This window comes from Pelophylax lessonae (assembly GCF_965119305.1).
Source record: "Pelophylax lessonae genome assembly, chromosome: 11".
In the NCBI taxonomy this organism is placed as follows: domain Eukaryota; kingdom Metazoa; phylum Chordata; class Amphibia; order Anura; family Ranidae; genus Pelophylax; species Pelophylax lessonae.
In genome coordinates, this window is record NC_138778.1 from 83,568,284 (window position 1) to 83,585,331 (window position 17,048).

Here is a 17,048-nt window from a genome sequence, read left to right on the forward strand (position 1 = left end):
CCACTTTGTCTGGCTAGTCGGATTTGCCCAATGGCTCAATGGGCTTTGTTTTGGATCTGCTTGTATCTGTGTACTTTGGCATACTTTGGTTTACATGCAGACATATGTACCATTAATATTTGTCCTCTATTAGAGGGACGTTTTGTCCCAGAAAGATACAGTCCTTGTTTGATTTAACCTTAACCCTCCTTTTAGATACAGGACAACTAGGTCCTTTTTAAATTAATTCTAGTGTGCTATTAGTCTTATGTACTACTTACCTTTTTTTTTTTCATAGTAAGGTCCACACGTTTTAGCCCTTTTTTAGGTTAGGGCAGCCCGGCCCCTACTAACTTGCTTGGTTTAACATTGAATATCATTTAAAATACTTGCAGGGAGAGGTGGGCACCTGCCCATGTCAGTGATTGTCAATATGGACAGGTCACCTTTGACCTCTCTCTAAATATATTGGTAGTACTTTAAATATACAGATATATCAATTCCTACATTTTACACTATTAACTGTGGATTTACATGTACTTTGCATAGGGTTTCTTGACAAAGAGCGACTACTGATCTGCAGTTGGAACCTGAAATAAAGCACACCATTAATTGGTATTTGAGAGGCGGGACCAAAAATTAGGGCGGTCCAGGTTGTAGATCTAAATGTTTGGCGAGTCATTCTATTTTTGGCTCTGAGGAAGAGGGTTCTCCCTTGAAACGCATCAGCCTAAGCCAGCATGGGCACCATCTGGTCTCCCTGCAGCATTCCAATAGTTCTGAAGGCTACTTGTCAAAATTGTAATTTGACATGCGTATTCACCACATGCGTTTGTGAGTATTATGTGTGATACCTCGTTTTATCAATTCAATAAATGTTATAATGGAATTGCACTAGGTCAGTGCGCCCTTCTCTTGTTTTCATTGTCTACTCCCACCACCATGCTTGACTGTAGGCAAGACACACTTCTCTTTGTACTCCTCACCTGGTTGCTGTGACACACGCTTGACACTATCTGAACCAAATACGTTTTCTTGGTCTCATCAGACCACAGGACATGGTTCCAGTAATCTATGTCCTTAGTCTGCTTGTCTTCAGCAAACTGTTTGCGGGCTTTCTTGTGCATCATCTTTAGAAAAGGCTTCCTTCTGGGACGACAGCCATGCAGACCAATTTGATGCAGTGTATGGTCTGAGCACTGACAGGCGGACCCCCCCACCCCTTTAACCTCTGCAACAATGCCGGCAGCACTCGTACGTCTATTTCCCAAAGACAACCTCTGGATATGATGCTGAGCACGTGCATTTAACTTCTTTGGTCGACCATGGTAAAGCCTGTTCTGAGTGGAACCTGTCCTGTTAAACCGCTGTGTCAGAGAAGTCTGGTCCATAAGGTAGTTAGAACTTCCCAACATTAGATAGCGCCAAGCTGGCTATTTAAACGGACTCTGCATGGATTCATTGCTGTTTGGTCTGCAGCTTCCTGTGTACTGTTCCTGACTCCGTGTGACCTCTGATCTTGAGCCGGCTTGTTTTCTCTAACCTGTGCTTGTCTGCTTCCTACCCTGACCCTGGCTTGTCTTCTGGATTTCGCTCCTGCCTGTTGATCCTACTCTGCTGCCTATCGTCTATGTCCTTCCTGCCCGCCATTACCTACCTGGCTTGTTTGACCCTGCACCCTGCTCATCTGGCCTGCTACAACTCCAGCCCAGCAAGCTCGCTCCCAGCAGTCTCATACCAGCCTGCTCACTGCGGCCACGCTACTACTGGACTGATTACAGGCACTCTTACGTCATCGTGCTCCTGTGGCCGCTGTCTCACTAGTTGTACGAGAGGCCCTCCTCTACACGTCAGGCTTACCTACCAGGTACGTAACACGCCGTATGGTTTTGGCCACCATGCTGCAGCTCAGTTTCAGGGACTTGGCAATCTTCTTATAGCCTAGCCCATCTTTATGTAGAGCAACATTTTTTTTTCCCAGATCCTCAGTTTTTTGCCATGAGGTGCCATATTGAACTTCCAGTGACCAGAGTGAGAGCGATAACACCAATTTTAACACACCTGCTTCTCCATTCACACCTGAGACCTTGTAACACAACGAGTCACATGACACCGGGGAGGGAAATAGGTTAATTGGGCCCAATGTGGACATTTTCACTTAGGGGTGTACTCACTTTTGTTGCCAGCGTTTTAGACATTAACGGCTGTGTGTTGACTTATTTTGAGGGGACAGCAAATACACTATTATACAAGCTGTACACTACCTTACATTGTAGCAAAGTGTCATTTCTTCAGTATTGTCACATGAAAAGATAATAAAATATTTACAAAAATGAGAGGGGCATACTTGTGAGATACTGTACCTTGTACAGGTTAGTAAGTCACGTGATTAGTCACGCTTGGAGCAGCCATCAGAAATTTTGGGGCCCCTTACACAGCTTTAGCCCTGGGTCCCCTGGGCCTGACCGCTAACATTCCACAGGGCCCGCCCACTGGCCATCCCACCGAATCCACCCACTGGCCATCCCATGTCCTCCTCCTCCTCCTCCAGTCACATTTTCTCTATCCCACGTCCTCCTCCTCCAGTCCCATCTTCTCTATCCCACATCCTCCTCCTCCAGTCCCATCTCCTCCATCCCACGCCCCCCTCCTCCAGTCCCCATCTCCTCCATCCCATGCCTTTCCTCCTCCAGTCCCCTGTCCTCCAATGTGACAGAAGGTGGGCAGTGGAACAGGAGGAGAGAATGTTACAGGAGAAGAGCAGCGGGATAGGAGAAGGCCAAGTGGGACAGGAGGGGGCCAAGTGGGACAGGAGGGGGCCAAGTGGGACAGAAGAAGAGCAGTGAGATAGGAGAGGGCAGCAGGAGAGGAGAGGGAAGTGTCACGAGATAGGGTCAGCGGAAAACAAAAGGGTGTCACTGGGACAGGAGGGGGACAGCAGGACATGTGGGGGAAGCTGGGCAGGAGGGGGGGGGGGGAGTGTAATAGAAGAAAAGCAGGGGAACAGGAGGGCAACTTTACAAAGGGAGGGCAACATTACAAAAGGGGGGCGTGAAAGGTGGGAGGCAGCAGGAGAGAAGAGGGAAGTGTCACAAGAGGGGGTCAGCTGGACAGGAGGGGGGGGGGGGTGTTACGGAAGGGTAGCGGGAAAGGAGGGGGGGAAGTGTCACGGAAGGGCGGCATCACAGGAGGGGGGCAGCATCACAGGAGGAGGGCAGTGGGAAAGGTGGGGGCAGTGTCACCTACACCTTGGGAAGCACCAGTCCTCCCAGCTTTCACCTTTCCAGCAGCGGCTCCTCCAGATGGTGTCAGTGGAGAGGATCTGGTGCCAGGAGGGGTAGCTGAGCCTGTGTCCCATTCTCTACTAGGACCTCCTCCTCTTTCCTCCTCCTCCACAGGGCCCTCCGCTGACACCAACTGGCCTCACCCAACCCAAACAGCCCAGCCCACACTGCTGTACCCGTCAGCAGACCTCAACTGCTCCCTGCACTGAAGTGCGATCTGCCCACCACTCCAACCTCCTCTGCATTATGGCAGCTGGTCCGCTCTGAAAGCAGCTGTCCCGCATTTAAGAAGGCCTGGGTTGGGGCCCATTGCCTGGGTCTCTCGGGACGCCCGGGCCTCCTAATTGTGTATGGGTTGTCCCCCCCTGATGGTGGCCCTGGTGACAATGCACATGGAGGCGGAGACGGGTGACGTCAGGAGTTACTGGAGGACACACCAATTTATATTCAAGGTGGTGTTCCACAGAGTGGAGAGCATTTGCAGCACTGGGGATTTGAGATCAACATTTATAAAGTGGCGGTGCACTGAGAAAATTCTATTTGGTGAAGGAAGATCATTAATGAAGGAGGGTACTACTGAACATTTGCTTATGGACACATTTTTGAATTAGACAACTTGTGAGTTATGGTTCAAATGTTGTCTTATATTGTGGTATGTTAAATATGATTACTGACAACGGAGGTTAAGTATAAATATTTGTGTATCTCAGCAGTGATGTGGCCTTATTAATAAGCAGAGGTGTACATAAAGCACTAGATAAAAACATTTCACGTTTATTTGGATATCCCCGAGATGAGATTAGATTAGTTTACCTTCTGATCCTTCCGTGAGAGGGGTATGGCCCCTGGATAAATTAAATGTTCCATTTTCTGTGTAGGAAACATCTGCGTCCGAATGCTCAGAGTCCGATATAGTGAGTTCTTTTGCAAATGCAGAGTCATCCAGCTGTGGAAGAAATTTACATTAGGTGAGTCTGCAGGCAGAAAACTGTAAAAATTCCATATGCATGGCTGTGTAAGCCCCAAGTTACTCTTTGGAGTGTGCACAGGGCTGAGGACTCTCTCCCCCCACCTCTTCATGACAGCACTGGGCCACCATAATTAACCACCAGCAGTGTAAATGAGAAGAAAAGACGTAAATCATGTGTTTCCTCCTACCCAGAAGTATCTGGGTATTTCTCCATTCTGTAGAGAGTATCCTTTGTCAGGTTTATACTGCTATTTAGGGCCGTATTAGAGAGATTTACCCTTACTACCCATCCTGCTGAAGTTTTCCCAGACAGGAAGGTAGAACAACTCCCTAACAGCTACAAAACAGAAATAAAGTATTTCTGTACTTACCGTGGAGTCATTTTCTTGGTGTTTATTAAGGACACAGGGTACTAAATTGGGTTATACTGCTGCCTACAAGACTTTAGCAACTGGCAACAAAAAATAGTGACCAGCCAGGTATAACCCCTCCTAGCCCCAGCATGCTTCAGCACTAGGAGAAAAATTACAAACACAGAGGTATGGGAAGTGTGTCCTTTAATGAACTACAATAAACTGATTTTAAAGTGTCATTAAACCCAAAAACTCTCATTACATGCTATATAACAGAGTGTGCACACTGATGATAGCGGATTATCCAAGAAATGATGCAGATTTAATCTGAACAAAATTAAACCTAATGTCAATCATCATTGACCCTGCCTACACCATATTAACGCACAAAAAACTGGAGTTTTGTAAGAACTTACTATAAAATCCTTTTCTATGAAGTCCATTGACAGACACAGCAGCTATGCTTCTTGACCATTGGGTTATGCGCCATCTACAGGATTAGTACTAGGTTGTGAAAAAAAAAAAAAAAAAATTCACTGACACGCCTACAGGGGCTGTCCTTTTTGGCCTAACCCCACACACACTCTGCCGCAAGCCAGTTTTGTAGCAAGCAGTGAAAAAGACGACCTAAACCATCCCCAAACAGAGGGGTTGTCAATGGACTTCAGAGAAAAGGATTTTAGCTCTTACAAAAATCCAGTTTTCTCTATAGTCCATTGACAGACGCAGCAGCTATGCTTCTTGACCATTGGGACGTCCCAAAGCAGTGTAGGCATGAGGGGTAAGGAGAACGCAACCAAAAACAGTTCACGTATTTCCAAAAGGCTAAAACGTAGCCAACTGGGTAACAAGCTCAAACAGGAACTTACCAAAAAAGAGAAAATTAACCCCCGAAAGAGAAAAAAAAAAAAAAAAAAAAAAGAGTCTCTTTAAACAGCAGCCTGCAAAACCTTGTGGCCAAAGGAGGCATCTGAAGATGCCAATAAATCTACCTTGTAGAATTTTTTAACTTACATACCTGAGTAACAGAGGCCTGATGGCGAAAAGCCCAAGAGGCATTCAGCACCCTAGTAGAATGCGCTTTTACAGGGAAAGGAGGAACTTGACCCTTTAATGAATAAGCCTGAACAACAGTCTGCTTAATCCATCTGGATATAGTCACAGCAGATGCAGCCAAACCCTTACGAGATCCCTCAGTAAGGACAAAAAGAGAATCTGATTTCCGAAAGGACTGTTGTGACCGACGGGTGAACACCGATCGCCCAAACCACATCCAGAGAATGCAATGCAATTTCCTTGGGATGTTCGGCTTAGGACAGAGTGAAGGCAAAACCAGGTCTTCATTTAAATGGAAATCAGACACCACTGTAGGAAGAAAAGACTAATTAGGTCGGAAAACCACCTCATCTCTGTGGATGATTAACCACTTGCCGACCGCTCACTGAGCTGGTACTGCGGCAAAGTGGCTCGTTATCGTCCTACGTCGCTGGACTCTCCCCTTGTGGGCGGCGCGCCGCCGGAGGCTTGCTCCAGCTGTATTCAGTCACAGCGGGAGTCGGGCCAGGGGAAGAGTGGCGGTGATCACCGCCGCTCTTCCCCGATCGTCGGGGATCGAGTGTGGAGATCCGCCCGCTTGTGTAAACAAAGCGGGCGGATCTCCTAAGTGACAGGCAAGGACAGATTGCAGGATTCAGCATAGCTGAACCTGCGATCTGTGTCACACAGTCCCCACACACGTCAGTAAGCACCAGGCATACATTAAACCCCTTGATCACCAATAGAAGTTAACCCCTTCCCTGCCAGTGTCATTTTTACAGTAACAGTGCATATTTATAGTACTGATTACTGTAGTCATGTCACTGGTACCCCTAAAAGTGTCAAAAATGTCAGTCAAGGGTCCGATCTGTCCGCCGCAATGTCGCAGTCCCGTAAAAAAAATTTGAAAAATATTGTTATTTTTTTCAAAATTGTCGCTCATTTTTTGTTTATAGCGCAAAAAGTAAAAATTGCACAGGTGATCAAATACCACCAAAAGAAAACTCTATTTGTGGGGAAAAAAAAGGACATAAATTTAATTTAGGTACAGCATCGCACGACTGCGCAATTGTCCGTTAAAGTAACGCAGTGCCGAATCGCAAAATATGGCCTGGTCAGGAATGGGGTAAAATTTTCCGGTCTTAAAGCGGTTAAAAATACGCTCATTGAGAATTTTTTTGTCAAAGACATGTAACTAAATACATTTTGGCCTAAATATATGACAAAAATTGAACATATTGGACATTTTTTAACTGTCAAAGTAGAAAAATATTGTTATTTTTTAAAAATTGTCGCATTTTTTTATTAATATCGTAAAAAATGAAAAGTGCAGAGGTGATCAAATACCACCAAAAGAAAGCTCTGTTTGTGGGGAAAAAAGGACGTAAATTTTGTTTGGGTACGGCGTTGCATGACAGCGCAATTGTCAGTTAAAGTCGCACAGTGCCGAATCGCAAAAAGTGGCCTGGATGTAAAGGAGGAAAATCCTCAGGTGGTAAAGTGCTTATACAAGGCGAACGATAGGAAAGCACCGCCAACTCAGACACTCTGCGGGCAGAAGTAATAGCCACCAAAAAGGCAACCTTCTGATATAACAAAAGGAGAGGAAGGTCACTAATATTCTCAAAAGGAGGCTTTTGAAGAATCTGGGATGTCTACTAGAGTCTTGTTTTGGTCAGGTTTAAGTCAGTAATTACTAAGAATTATAGGCCTATAATACATAACGCCAAATTTCCATGAAAAGAATTGTACCGCTTTTGGTATGTAATTCCAGACATAATCATACCGCCAGGGAGGTTAAACATCTTGCTGTCTGTGCCTCACTTTGCCTCTTTTTGTTTCATTAGAGGTACTTTGTACTCCACAAAATATGTTCAACACCCCTGAAGACGGATAACCTCCAGAAACGCGTCAGTGGTCTTCATTAATATCATATGTGTCTTTGCCTATGTACCTATATACTCATATGATGATGTCATTTTAGGGCTAGCCACAGACATGTTGTCCTATGTATTCATGTCCTCTTTTGTATTCACCTCTGACAGTCATCGCCCACTCATACAGTCTTCACCAATGGGTATTGACCTCTTATCCACAGGAGCAAGCTAGGCATAAGACTTGTTAAAACAAATCAATTTACATAGACACACCTACAGGGGGCTGTCCCACTGGTCCAATACCCACGGCTAGCCTCATTCCCAATTCAGTTTGGTAGCAAGCAGTCGATAGTCCATGAACTGCAAAAGAGGGGCGGGGCGGCGACTGTCAGAGGACTCAAAGGAATTTTACGGTAAGATTTTACAAAAATTCAGTTTTCTCTTACGTCCTCTGACAGTCGCCGCCCACTCATACAGTCTTCACCAATGGGACGTCCCAAAGCAGTGTAGACATGAGGGGTGGGAAGCGCAACCGTCACAAAGGCAACGCAGCACCCAAGTCAGAGAAGGGAACCTTATCTCAACAGAAAGGTAAACCCTCTGGGTAACAGAAAAGCTCAACTGGAGCAAACAACCCAGGAAAGCAATAACTAAGGGGGAAACAACACCAACAGCCAGGGACCCGCAAAACTAGGGCCCCCTTAAGGCACTGCCGCACACAGAACCTTGGCAGCCGAAGGAAGCATCCGCAGATGCCAGAACCTCAAGTTTGTAAAATTTGGAAAGGGTGTGCACCGACGACCAAGTCGCAACCTTGCACACCTGGGCTACCGAAACCTGGTGCTGGAAAGCCCAGGATGCACTCACCGCTCTGGTAGAGTGCGCCTTGACAAGGAAGGGCGTTACCCGTTCCCTAAACGAAATAGGCCTGTACAAGCGCCTGACAGATCTATCTAGAAATGGTTGCCGCAGACGCAGCCATACCCTTCCGAGGTCCCTCAGGAAGGACAAAAAAGAGAAAACCGACTCTTTTAAAGAAGCCGTGGACGACAGGGAGACCCTGATCGCCCGGACTACATCCAAGGAATGCAAGGCACACGTCTTAGGATGCTTACGGTTTGCACATAGCGAAAGTAAGACAATATCCTTGTCAAGGTGAAAATCAGAAACCACTTTAGGGAGGAAGGATTGGTAAGGTCACCAGATCACCTTATCCCTATGAACCGGAGAAAAGGCAGAAATTAGGCAATACTGATTCCAAGGCACCACCAGCGCATCCGAGGCGACCGCCAGAGGAGCACGCGTTAGTGCCACGAACCCTCCCACCTTGTCGGTTAGCCGAGAGGCGAACAGATCCACATCCGGGGATCCCCAGCTCGCACACAGCATCTGAAAAACCTCCGGGTGCAGGGACCATTCTTCCTGGTCCAGGGTCTGGCAGCTCAGACAATTGGCCTGCCAATGCTCCACACCGGGAAGTGAACTGCCAAAATCGCCGGGACGTGCGTCTCGGCCCAAGACAGAATTCTGGTCCCTTCCTGGGCCGCCCGGGCACGCCTGGTGCCCCCTTGATAATTTGATGTAAGCCACCGCAGTGGCATAGTCCGCCTGGACCCGCACAGGGCGGCCCCAAAGATGAGCCGACCAACAGAGCAAGCATAATCTGATCGCTTGCAATTCCAAGATGTTCATCGGCAGGGAGGATTCCTCCTCCGACCAAGTGCCCTGGGCAGACAGAATGCCCAGAACGCCACCCCAGCCTGACAGGCTGGCATCCGTGGTGATCACAGTCCAGAACAACGTGCGGAAGGAGTTTTCCTCCGGCAGAGTCGGGGGCAGGAGCCACCAGAGAAGATCCTCTCTGACTAGGCGACTCAGAGATATCCTCCTTTCCAAGGAATGAGGATGCCTGTCCCACCTGGTAAAGATCTCCGCTTGAAGAGATCACGTGTGGAACTGTGCAAACGGTATTGCCGCAAAGGCTGACACCAGCAACCCCAGGGACCGCATGCAGGCCCTGAGCGACGAGGAATCCTTGTCCCGAAGGGACCTGACCTCGTCCTGCAGAGTCCGGAGCATGTCCTCCGGCAGGAAACTGTACTCGGGTAGAGTCCAGGACCATTCCCAGATAAGGGAGACAAACAAAAGGGGACAAGTCGACTTCTGAACATTGATGGTCCATCTGAGCTCCCGGAGCGACTGAACGGTAGTTGACAGATCGCGTAAGAGACTCGGGCTGGCGCTTGATCGTAACAGGAGATCGTCCAGATATCCCAAGACCTCAATCCCCTGCGCCAGCAACAGGGCCAGAACAGGAGCCAACACTTTGGGAAAAACACCCTTGGATCTGAAGCGAGACCGAAAGGTAACACCACCAACTGATAGTGACCCTCCGTGACTGTGAATCGGAGGAACCTCTGAAGACCCGCTAATATAGCGATGTGTAAACACGCATCTTCGAGAGCGGTGGAAGCCAGGAACCTCCTGGACTTAAGGAGGCCACCACCGAACTGAGGGGTTCCATGCGGAACTTCTGAACCCACGCAAAGCGGTTCAGAGCTTTCAAGTCCAGAAATGGACGTACCTTGCCCTCCTTACAGGGCACAGCAAACAGATTTGAGGAAAACTCCCAAAACCCGTCCCAAAGAGACACCGGGACAATCACCCCCCAGGCGAGAAAATCCTGAACCGCCCGATGAAGAACGTGTAACCGATTTGGGGGTCAAATGATGATTTGAGGGAAAAAATCCATCCGCTGGCCATGAAAGGAATACGAGCTTGTATCCCGATCGAATGATTTCCAGAACCCACCTGTCCAATACATAGAGCAGCCAAAGGTCTAGGAAACCGCGCAGACGTCCCCCCACCCTGCAAAGGGTGAAGGCGTCCCTGCACGTGGAGGCGGAAGGACCCGCCGGGCCGGCATGGGTGAAGTATAGCTTGCCCGCCCATGGCTTTCTCTGACCACCCTGGCCCTTAAAGTGTTACCCCTTGGCCTGAGCCTTGAAGGCACGAAGGGACTCCCGTTATGGTTTAAAGAGAGGACCCGCCAAACCCGGAAAAAACGTACCTCAGGGGTCTGCGGCATCCTGGAGTTTAGTCAGCCGACCAGCTCGTCAGCCACAATAAACGATGGAACAGCACAGTGACACCAGACAGCCGAGCCGCTAGAGGAGCCTCATCCAAGGCCGCATCACACAGGTACAAAAAACCTGCCAGACGCATCTGCTCCACCATCTCCACAGTAGTCGGAGGGTCGGAATCCGCCTCCAGAGTGCGTTTGAGCACTGAACACTGGAGAATCCTCCGAGGACATGAGTGGCCTTGTTTAACCTGGCCCCCGTGCGATCCACTTTAGGGGACACGGTCCATCGTGAATCCGTAGAGGACGCGAAAGGGCAACGGAATTGAAACCGTTTTGGTACCACAAGAGGGCGCATGAAATGTACGCCATAGTTAGTTCACCTTCACGTGAAACTTAGCGGGACAAGGAATACCTGTGCCGCTTTTCGGGTTCTGAGAGTCCCAAGGAAGACTGCTTACCCGGTGGGTGGGCTCATCCTCTAAATGCAGTGTCTCCTAAACCGAGGAAATAAGCGCAGACATAGCAGCGCGTTCCTTTGGCCGTTTCAGTGGGGGATCATCCCTGCCCCCATCCCCCGCCTCCCCATCCAAACAGAAGGACTGAGACCCCTCAGGGGGTATACTGTCCAGTGCAACCACAGCAACCTCAGAAGCAGAGGAAAGGGAAAAAAAGCCCAGGTCTTTTGCCAAACTGCCCGTTCTGACATCACTAAAGCCCCCTTGGACACTAAGTTGCAAGAGCCACAGTAAGGGTCAAAGATTCAGGCGCACCTGAATCACCCACCAAGGACTGGGAGGAAGTTTGCTGCCCTGGGACACCCATGAAAATAAATAAAAGTTTGCATGGCGCTGGCCCTTTAAGGCGCAACGGCGGCGACCCCGCCGACATGCACTGCAATCCGGACCATACTGAAGCACCCACAGAATATCAAAAAAATGACCATTAGCAAGAGAATATCCCCCAAACAGCAAGGAAGACCCCCAAGGAGTGTTACCCTTCTGCCGAACGATCCCGCTGTATGCAGGAAAAGGAAGTGATGTCAGACTGTTTAGAGCCAGGCAAGCACAGGCTAAGGAAAAATGGATGCCTATTGATTGCAATGGGAAGCTCCGGGAAAATGGCCGCCGACACGTGTCAACAGAGAACCGTGCCACACACAAGATGGCGCCTGAACGGCGCCAATACTGCAGAGGAAGAATGGCTGCTGAAGAGCCCACAGTGAAGCCAGACAGTCGCCCATACCCAGCATGGCGGACCCCCGGTTTTTCACCGCAGCGGTCCGCCGCCACATGTCTGAACACCAACACACAACACAAAAAAGTGCCGACAGGGTAGGGACCCGCACAAACCCCCACACAGTGTACCGCAGACAGTAACTCCCCAGCAGGGACCAGTAGGATACGAGCCCAGACACAGACATGAGGGAGGGAGAACAGACCCAGCAGACTGTCATCCCACACAGAGTACTACTTACTCGACCAAGATGGCGTGGGTGCCTCTCCACAACGGGAACCTCCCACCCCGGGTGGCAGGGGTGCCATCCGCCAAAGACAGGACCATGTGCCACACATGGTCAGATCGCAACTGAGGCAACCTGGCGAGGTGGCCACCTCACAGGCGTTCGCCCCGGAGGACAGGGGCAGGTAGTTTGTGAGGCCAGGGCGTACGCATAGCCTGCTAAACGCTCGATGGCGGGCTGGGATTTCATAAGATCCTCTGTCCTGGAGTACCAGGCCGACCAGTCCGATTCCCAGCTCCACAAACGCTGTAGTCTTCCGAAGATCCGACTAAGCGCAGAACAAATAAAAAGCTAGTAGTGCAAAGAAAAAACACTTTGCAGAAAATAAAAGTAATAAAAACAGAAGAAAGGCTGAGACATGTAGCCCCAGTACAGGGAAAGCCTATCTTACTCCTATCTAGGCAGAAAACAAACTGAATTGGGAATGAGGCTAGCCGGGGGTATTGGACCAGTGGGACAGCCCCCTGTAGGTGTGTCTATGTAAATTGATTTGTTTTAAGTCTTATGCCTAGCTTGCTCCTGTGGATAAGAGGTCAAAATCCATTGGTGAAGACTGTATGAGTGGGCGGCGACTGTCAAAGGACGTAAGAGAATTTTTTTTTTATAAAGATTATCGCTTTTTTGCTTTGATTAGTATTTCAATTACGATTTAAGGCCTAAAAAGTCCCACTGGGGGTTTTCCCTCTAAATTCAGATCCCACGGAGGCAATGGGGATCTTCTCGGAGGAGCCAGATGACGCATCCCTTGAACAAAGATGCGGATCATAGGATTTGCAGCCAAAGGATGTTGGAAATCTATCGCCACGGCCGACATCTGGGCCTTTATCGTGCCCAAGGCTAACCATTGTTCAACTCCTTTCTGCAAGAATGCCAAGAAAACAAGCGAGGGTGCAAAGTTTGTGATTCACACCAGGAAATATACATCTTCCACGTACGATGATAAACCTTCATGGAAGTTGCTTTTCTAGCCCTCAACAGGGTAGGGTTCACAGACTCAAAGCGATCTGTCTCTCAGCACCTGGCCATCAGCAGCCATGCCGTTAAAGCAAGCGACTGTAGGATGGAAGACCGGCCCTGGGACAGCAGGTCCTCCCTTAGTAGCAGCTGACAGGGAGGCTCGATTACCATCTTTACCAGGTCTGCGTACCAAGACCGACAAGGCCAGTCTGGGGACACCAGAATCAATGGAACATTTTCTAGTGCCAGTCTATGGAGAAACCTCGACAACAGCTGTATAGGAGGGAAGGCAAAAAACAGCCGATACTGGCTCCAAGGAGTTATTGTTTGGACGAGACGCAAACAGGTCGACCTCCGGGGTGACCCAACAGACACACAGGAGACGAAATACCTCCAGGTGAAGGGACCATTCCCCTTGATCCAGAACTTGATGACACAGGTAATCCGCCTGCCAATTCTCCACTCCTGGAATGTGAACTGCGGAGAGAGCCGGAAAATGTTCCTCAGCCCATGTCAAAATCTTGGCCACCTCCTGGGCCACCCAGGCACTCTTGGTGCCCCCTTCATGTAGGCCGCATCAATCCGAACCAGGAAACCCCTGTAGCTGATTCGTCCAGTGAAACAGGCAAAGCTTGATCGCTCTGAGTTCTAGAACATTGATCGGTAAGGAAGACTCCTCTGTCGACCAGAGTCCCTGGGCACGGAGATTGTCCAGCACTCCACCCCAGCCCGTCATCCGTGGTGACCACCGTCCACAACAGCGGTAGAAAGGACTTGCCCCGACTCGGGGTGGGCGACAGAAGCCACTAAGAGCGTTGACCTCGTGAGGCAGCTCAAACCTTTCATACTGTGAGGACCGTGGATCCTTGTTCCACTTGACAAGAATCTGTCTGCAGAGGCCTCGAATGAAACAGAAAATGGGACCACCTCGAAGGTTGACACCATCTGACCCAAGGTGGGTAGAGAGGAGAGATAGTTTTCCATCAGCAACTGGCACGCTCCCTGCAACTTCTGAAGCTTGTCCAAGGGAAGAAAGGCCCTCGCCAAGGAGGAGTCCAGAGTCAGTCCAGATCCAGTCAAACCGATGGGGTCAGTGCAGATTTCTTGAAATTGATGGTCCACCGAACTCTAAGGGTCTGAACCATGATTTCCAGGTCGCCCAACAAGGCTGGGTGAGAGTGCGCTCTCAGCAGATCGTCCAGGTATCCTAGGATCGCAATCCCTCATTTGCGCAGCAATGCCAACACAGGGGCCTAAACCTTGCTGAAGACTCTGGGAGCAGAGGCGAGACCAAAGGGTAACACCACAAACTGAAAGTGCTCCTCCGCCACTGTAAAACAGAGATACCTCTGATGTCCCTCGTATATAGGGATGTGTAGGTAAGCAGCTTTGATTTCGATGGAGGCTAGAAAATCCCCCTGATTTAAAGACGCTATTAACGACCAAATGAATTCCATCTGAAACTTCTGCACCTGCACAAAGCGGTTCAGTGACTTGAGGTCCAAAACTGGACGCACCTTGCCATCACCGTGAACAGGTTTGAATAGAAACCTTGAAATCATTCCTGCGGAGGAACTGGCACAATCACTCCTTGTGCTAAGAGGTCCTGCACTGCTTCTCAGAGATCCCGCAAGCGATCCGGAGACAGAAAAATATTTGAGGGTAAGAATCGGTCTGCTGGGCGAGACAGAGATTCGATCTTGTACTCTAAACGAATCAATTCGTGAACCCATCTGTCCTGAATCAAGGATGTCCAGGGTCCCTGAAAGCAACGCAGATGTCCCCCCACCTTAGAAATGGGTGAGGGCACCCCTTCATGCAGAAGAGAATTTGTCCGCTGAACCGGACTGGCTAGTCTTGGGCTTACCCGGCCAAGCCTTTGTTCCCTCCATGGGCCTTGAACAGTTTACTTTTTTCTTGTGCCCGAGGCACGTAAAAACTGCCTATGAGCCGTGAAAGAGGGTGTCCGCCTTCTTAGAAGCCTGGTCCGCTTAACAGCTCTTCAGCCACACCATGCGGAGTACAGCAATCCCTACAGCTGACATTCTGGCAACCAGAGGGGTCGCGTCCAAGGCCGCATCGCACAGGAAAACCAGGGCCTGAGCCATCTGGTCCGTGAGCTCAATCAAGCTCGGGGGAACCATCTCAGTGTTCAAGTTACCCCTAAGAACCTTAACCCATTCCATTGCGGTCAGAACAGACACAAATATTGGTTTTAGTACCGACCCTGCCAAAAGATGCAAGTGGCAGGAAAGGGATTCCATTCGTCTGTCCACCGGGTCCGTAAACGCCGGGGAATCTCCCACGGGTACCACAGTAAAAAATTTTTAACCTGAAAACAGGGTGATTCCCCCTAGGTGGCACCATCCAGTGGTTCAAGACCGAGTCAGCAAAGTGATAACTGCGTTTAAAGTGATTCGGCACCACTAGCACGTGCTTAATGCTCCGCCATAGCTCATTCACAATATCAGGAAAACCTACGGGACAAGGAAACACCTGACCCGATTTCTGGGCTTTGCGGGAGCAAAAAACTACCCGCGTTCCCAACTGTGTGGGCTCATCAGTCAATTTTAAAGTTTCCCTCACTGTTAAAATCAATGCTTCCAGCATAGCGTGTTCCAGCGCTGCAGCGGAGGACATATTCTCCTCGCCATCCGACAGTGAGGACAGGGATCATTCAGGAAGGGGGTTGTCCGTGGCGACCATATCAGGCTTTGAATCAGAGGACAGAGAAGGCGGTGGCCGTTTTTTGCTAGCGAATTGTCTCAATTACACCTTTGATGCCAGATTTTCCAATGCTGCAGAAAGACATCGGGGGCTGCGAACCGGATGCACCGGCAGACACACTGAGGGGGTCAGATAGAGAATTAACCGCTTGGGACTCCATTGCAATGTTTTTGTAAAAATGTGTACTGCCCCTTTAAATCGCGATCACGGTCGGCATCAATTGATTGTAATGTAACTGGAGTTACCCTTTAAGCTAATGGCAGGTAGCAGAGTGCACAGGGAATGCCCGAAAATCCCCCTAATGCTGTACCACCTCAGAGAGGAACCAGCAGCGTCTGCAGCATGGAGAACTGAGCACAGGAAGGGTCTCACAGGAAATTACATCAAGCACAAGAGGCCGAACTGCCTGTGTAGCTCCAGACTACACTAAAATGGTGCCAGTGCAAAAGTATAGGAAGCCCAGGGAAAATGTACTTCACACACAGGGAGCCGATACCCACACTTAAGATGACGGCCGAAAATTCTGCCATGCTGTCAGGACCCAGACATGAGATGAGGCCACACCAGGGATCTACCAAAAAGACCCTGCAGGATAAGGTAACAATGTACACCCCCCTCCAACGAGCGCTAGGGACATGGGGACACAGTTTACTCAACATACCATGGACCGGGTGGGCTCCGCTCCAGACAGACCACCTCCCACCCTGAATGGGGGTGCTGTCAGCCGAGGGGTACGCTGCGACTTAGGGCGTTCTATGTCGATGCATCTCGGCGAGACATCCACTCGCAGGCTCATCCCCAGCCACAGACGGCTTTGTCGTGGCAAGGCCTGGTTGGCCCGTAACCTGCTTACGCTCGTCGGCCAGGCTAGGAGAATGTAAGGATCTATATTATCCAGTGGGAAACCTCAGCCTGCTGTCGCTTGTAGTTCACCAGGAGGATCACCCTGAAACTAGCTAGCGAGTAAAAGTAGAAACAAACAAATATTCTTAAAAGAATAAAAAACTGAGACCAAAGTCCCAGGTCCTACACCTTCACTAGGCAGAAAGAAACTGGCTTGTGGCAGTGTGCGTGTGGTAATGCCGGAAAGGACAGCCCCTGTAGGAGTGTCAGTGAATTTTTTTTTACTACCTAGTACTACTGTAGATGGGGCATAACCCAATGGTCAAGAAGCATAGCTGCTGCATCTGTCAATGGATGATAGAGAAAATACACATTTGATGTTCAATAAAGAATAGGGAGCTGTAAATCAGTTGATGTTT

The 17,048-nt window shown here is 49.4% G+C and overlaps 1 protein-coding gene across 1 annotated transcript in view; it reads right to left on the bottom strand.

Moving 5' to 3' along the window:
* Positions 1–17,048, bottom strand: part of RETREG3 (reticulophagy regulator family member 3) — a 497,032-nt gene that overhangs the window by 76,827 nt on the left and 403,157 nt on the right. Inside the window, exon 8 of the mRNA XM_082272543.1 lies at positions 4,077–4,209. Coding sequence (XP_082128669.1) covers positions 4,077–4,209 — 133 coding nt within the window. The remainder of the gene's footprint in view (positions 1–4,076; positions 4,210–17,048) is intronic.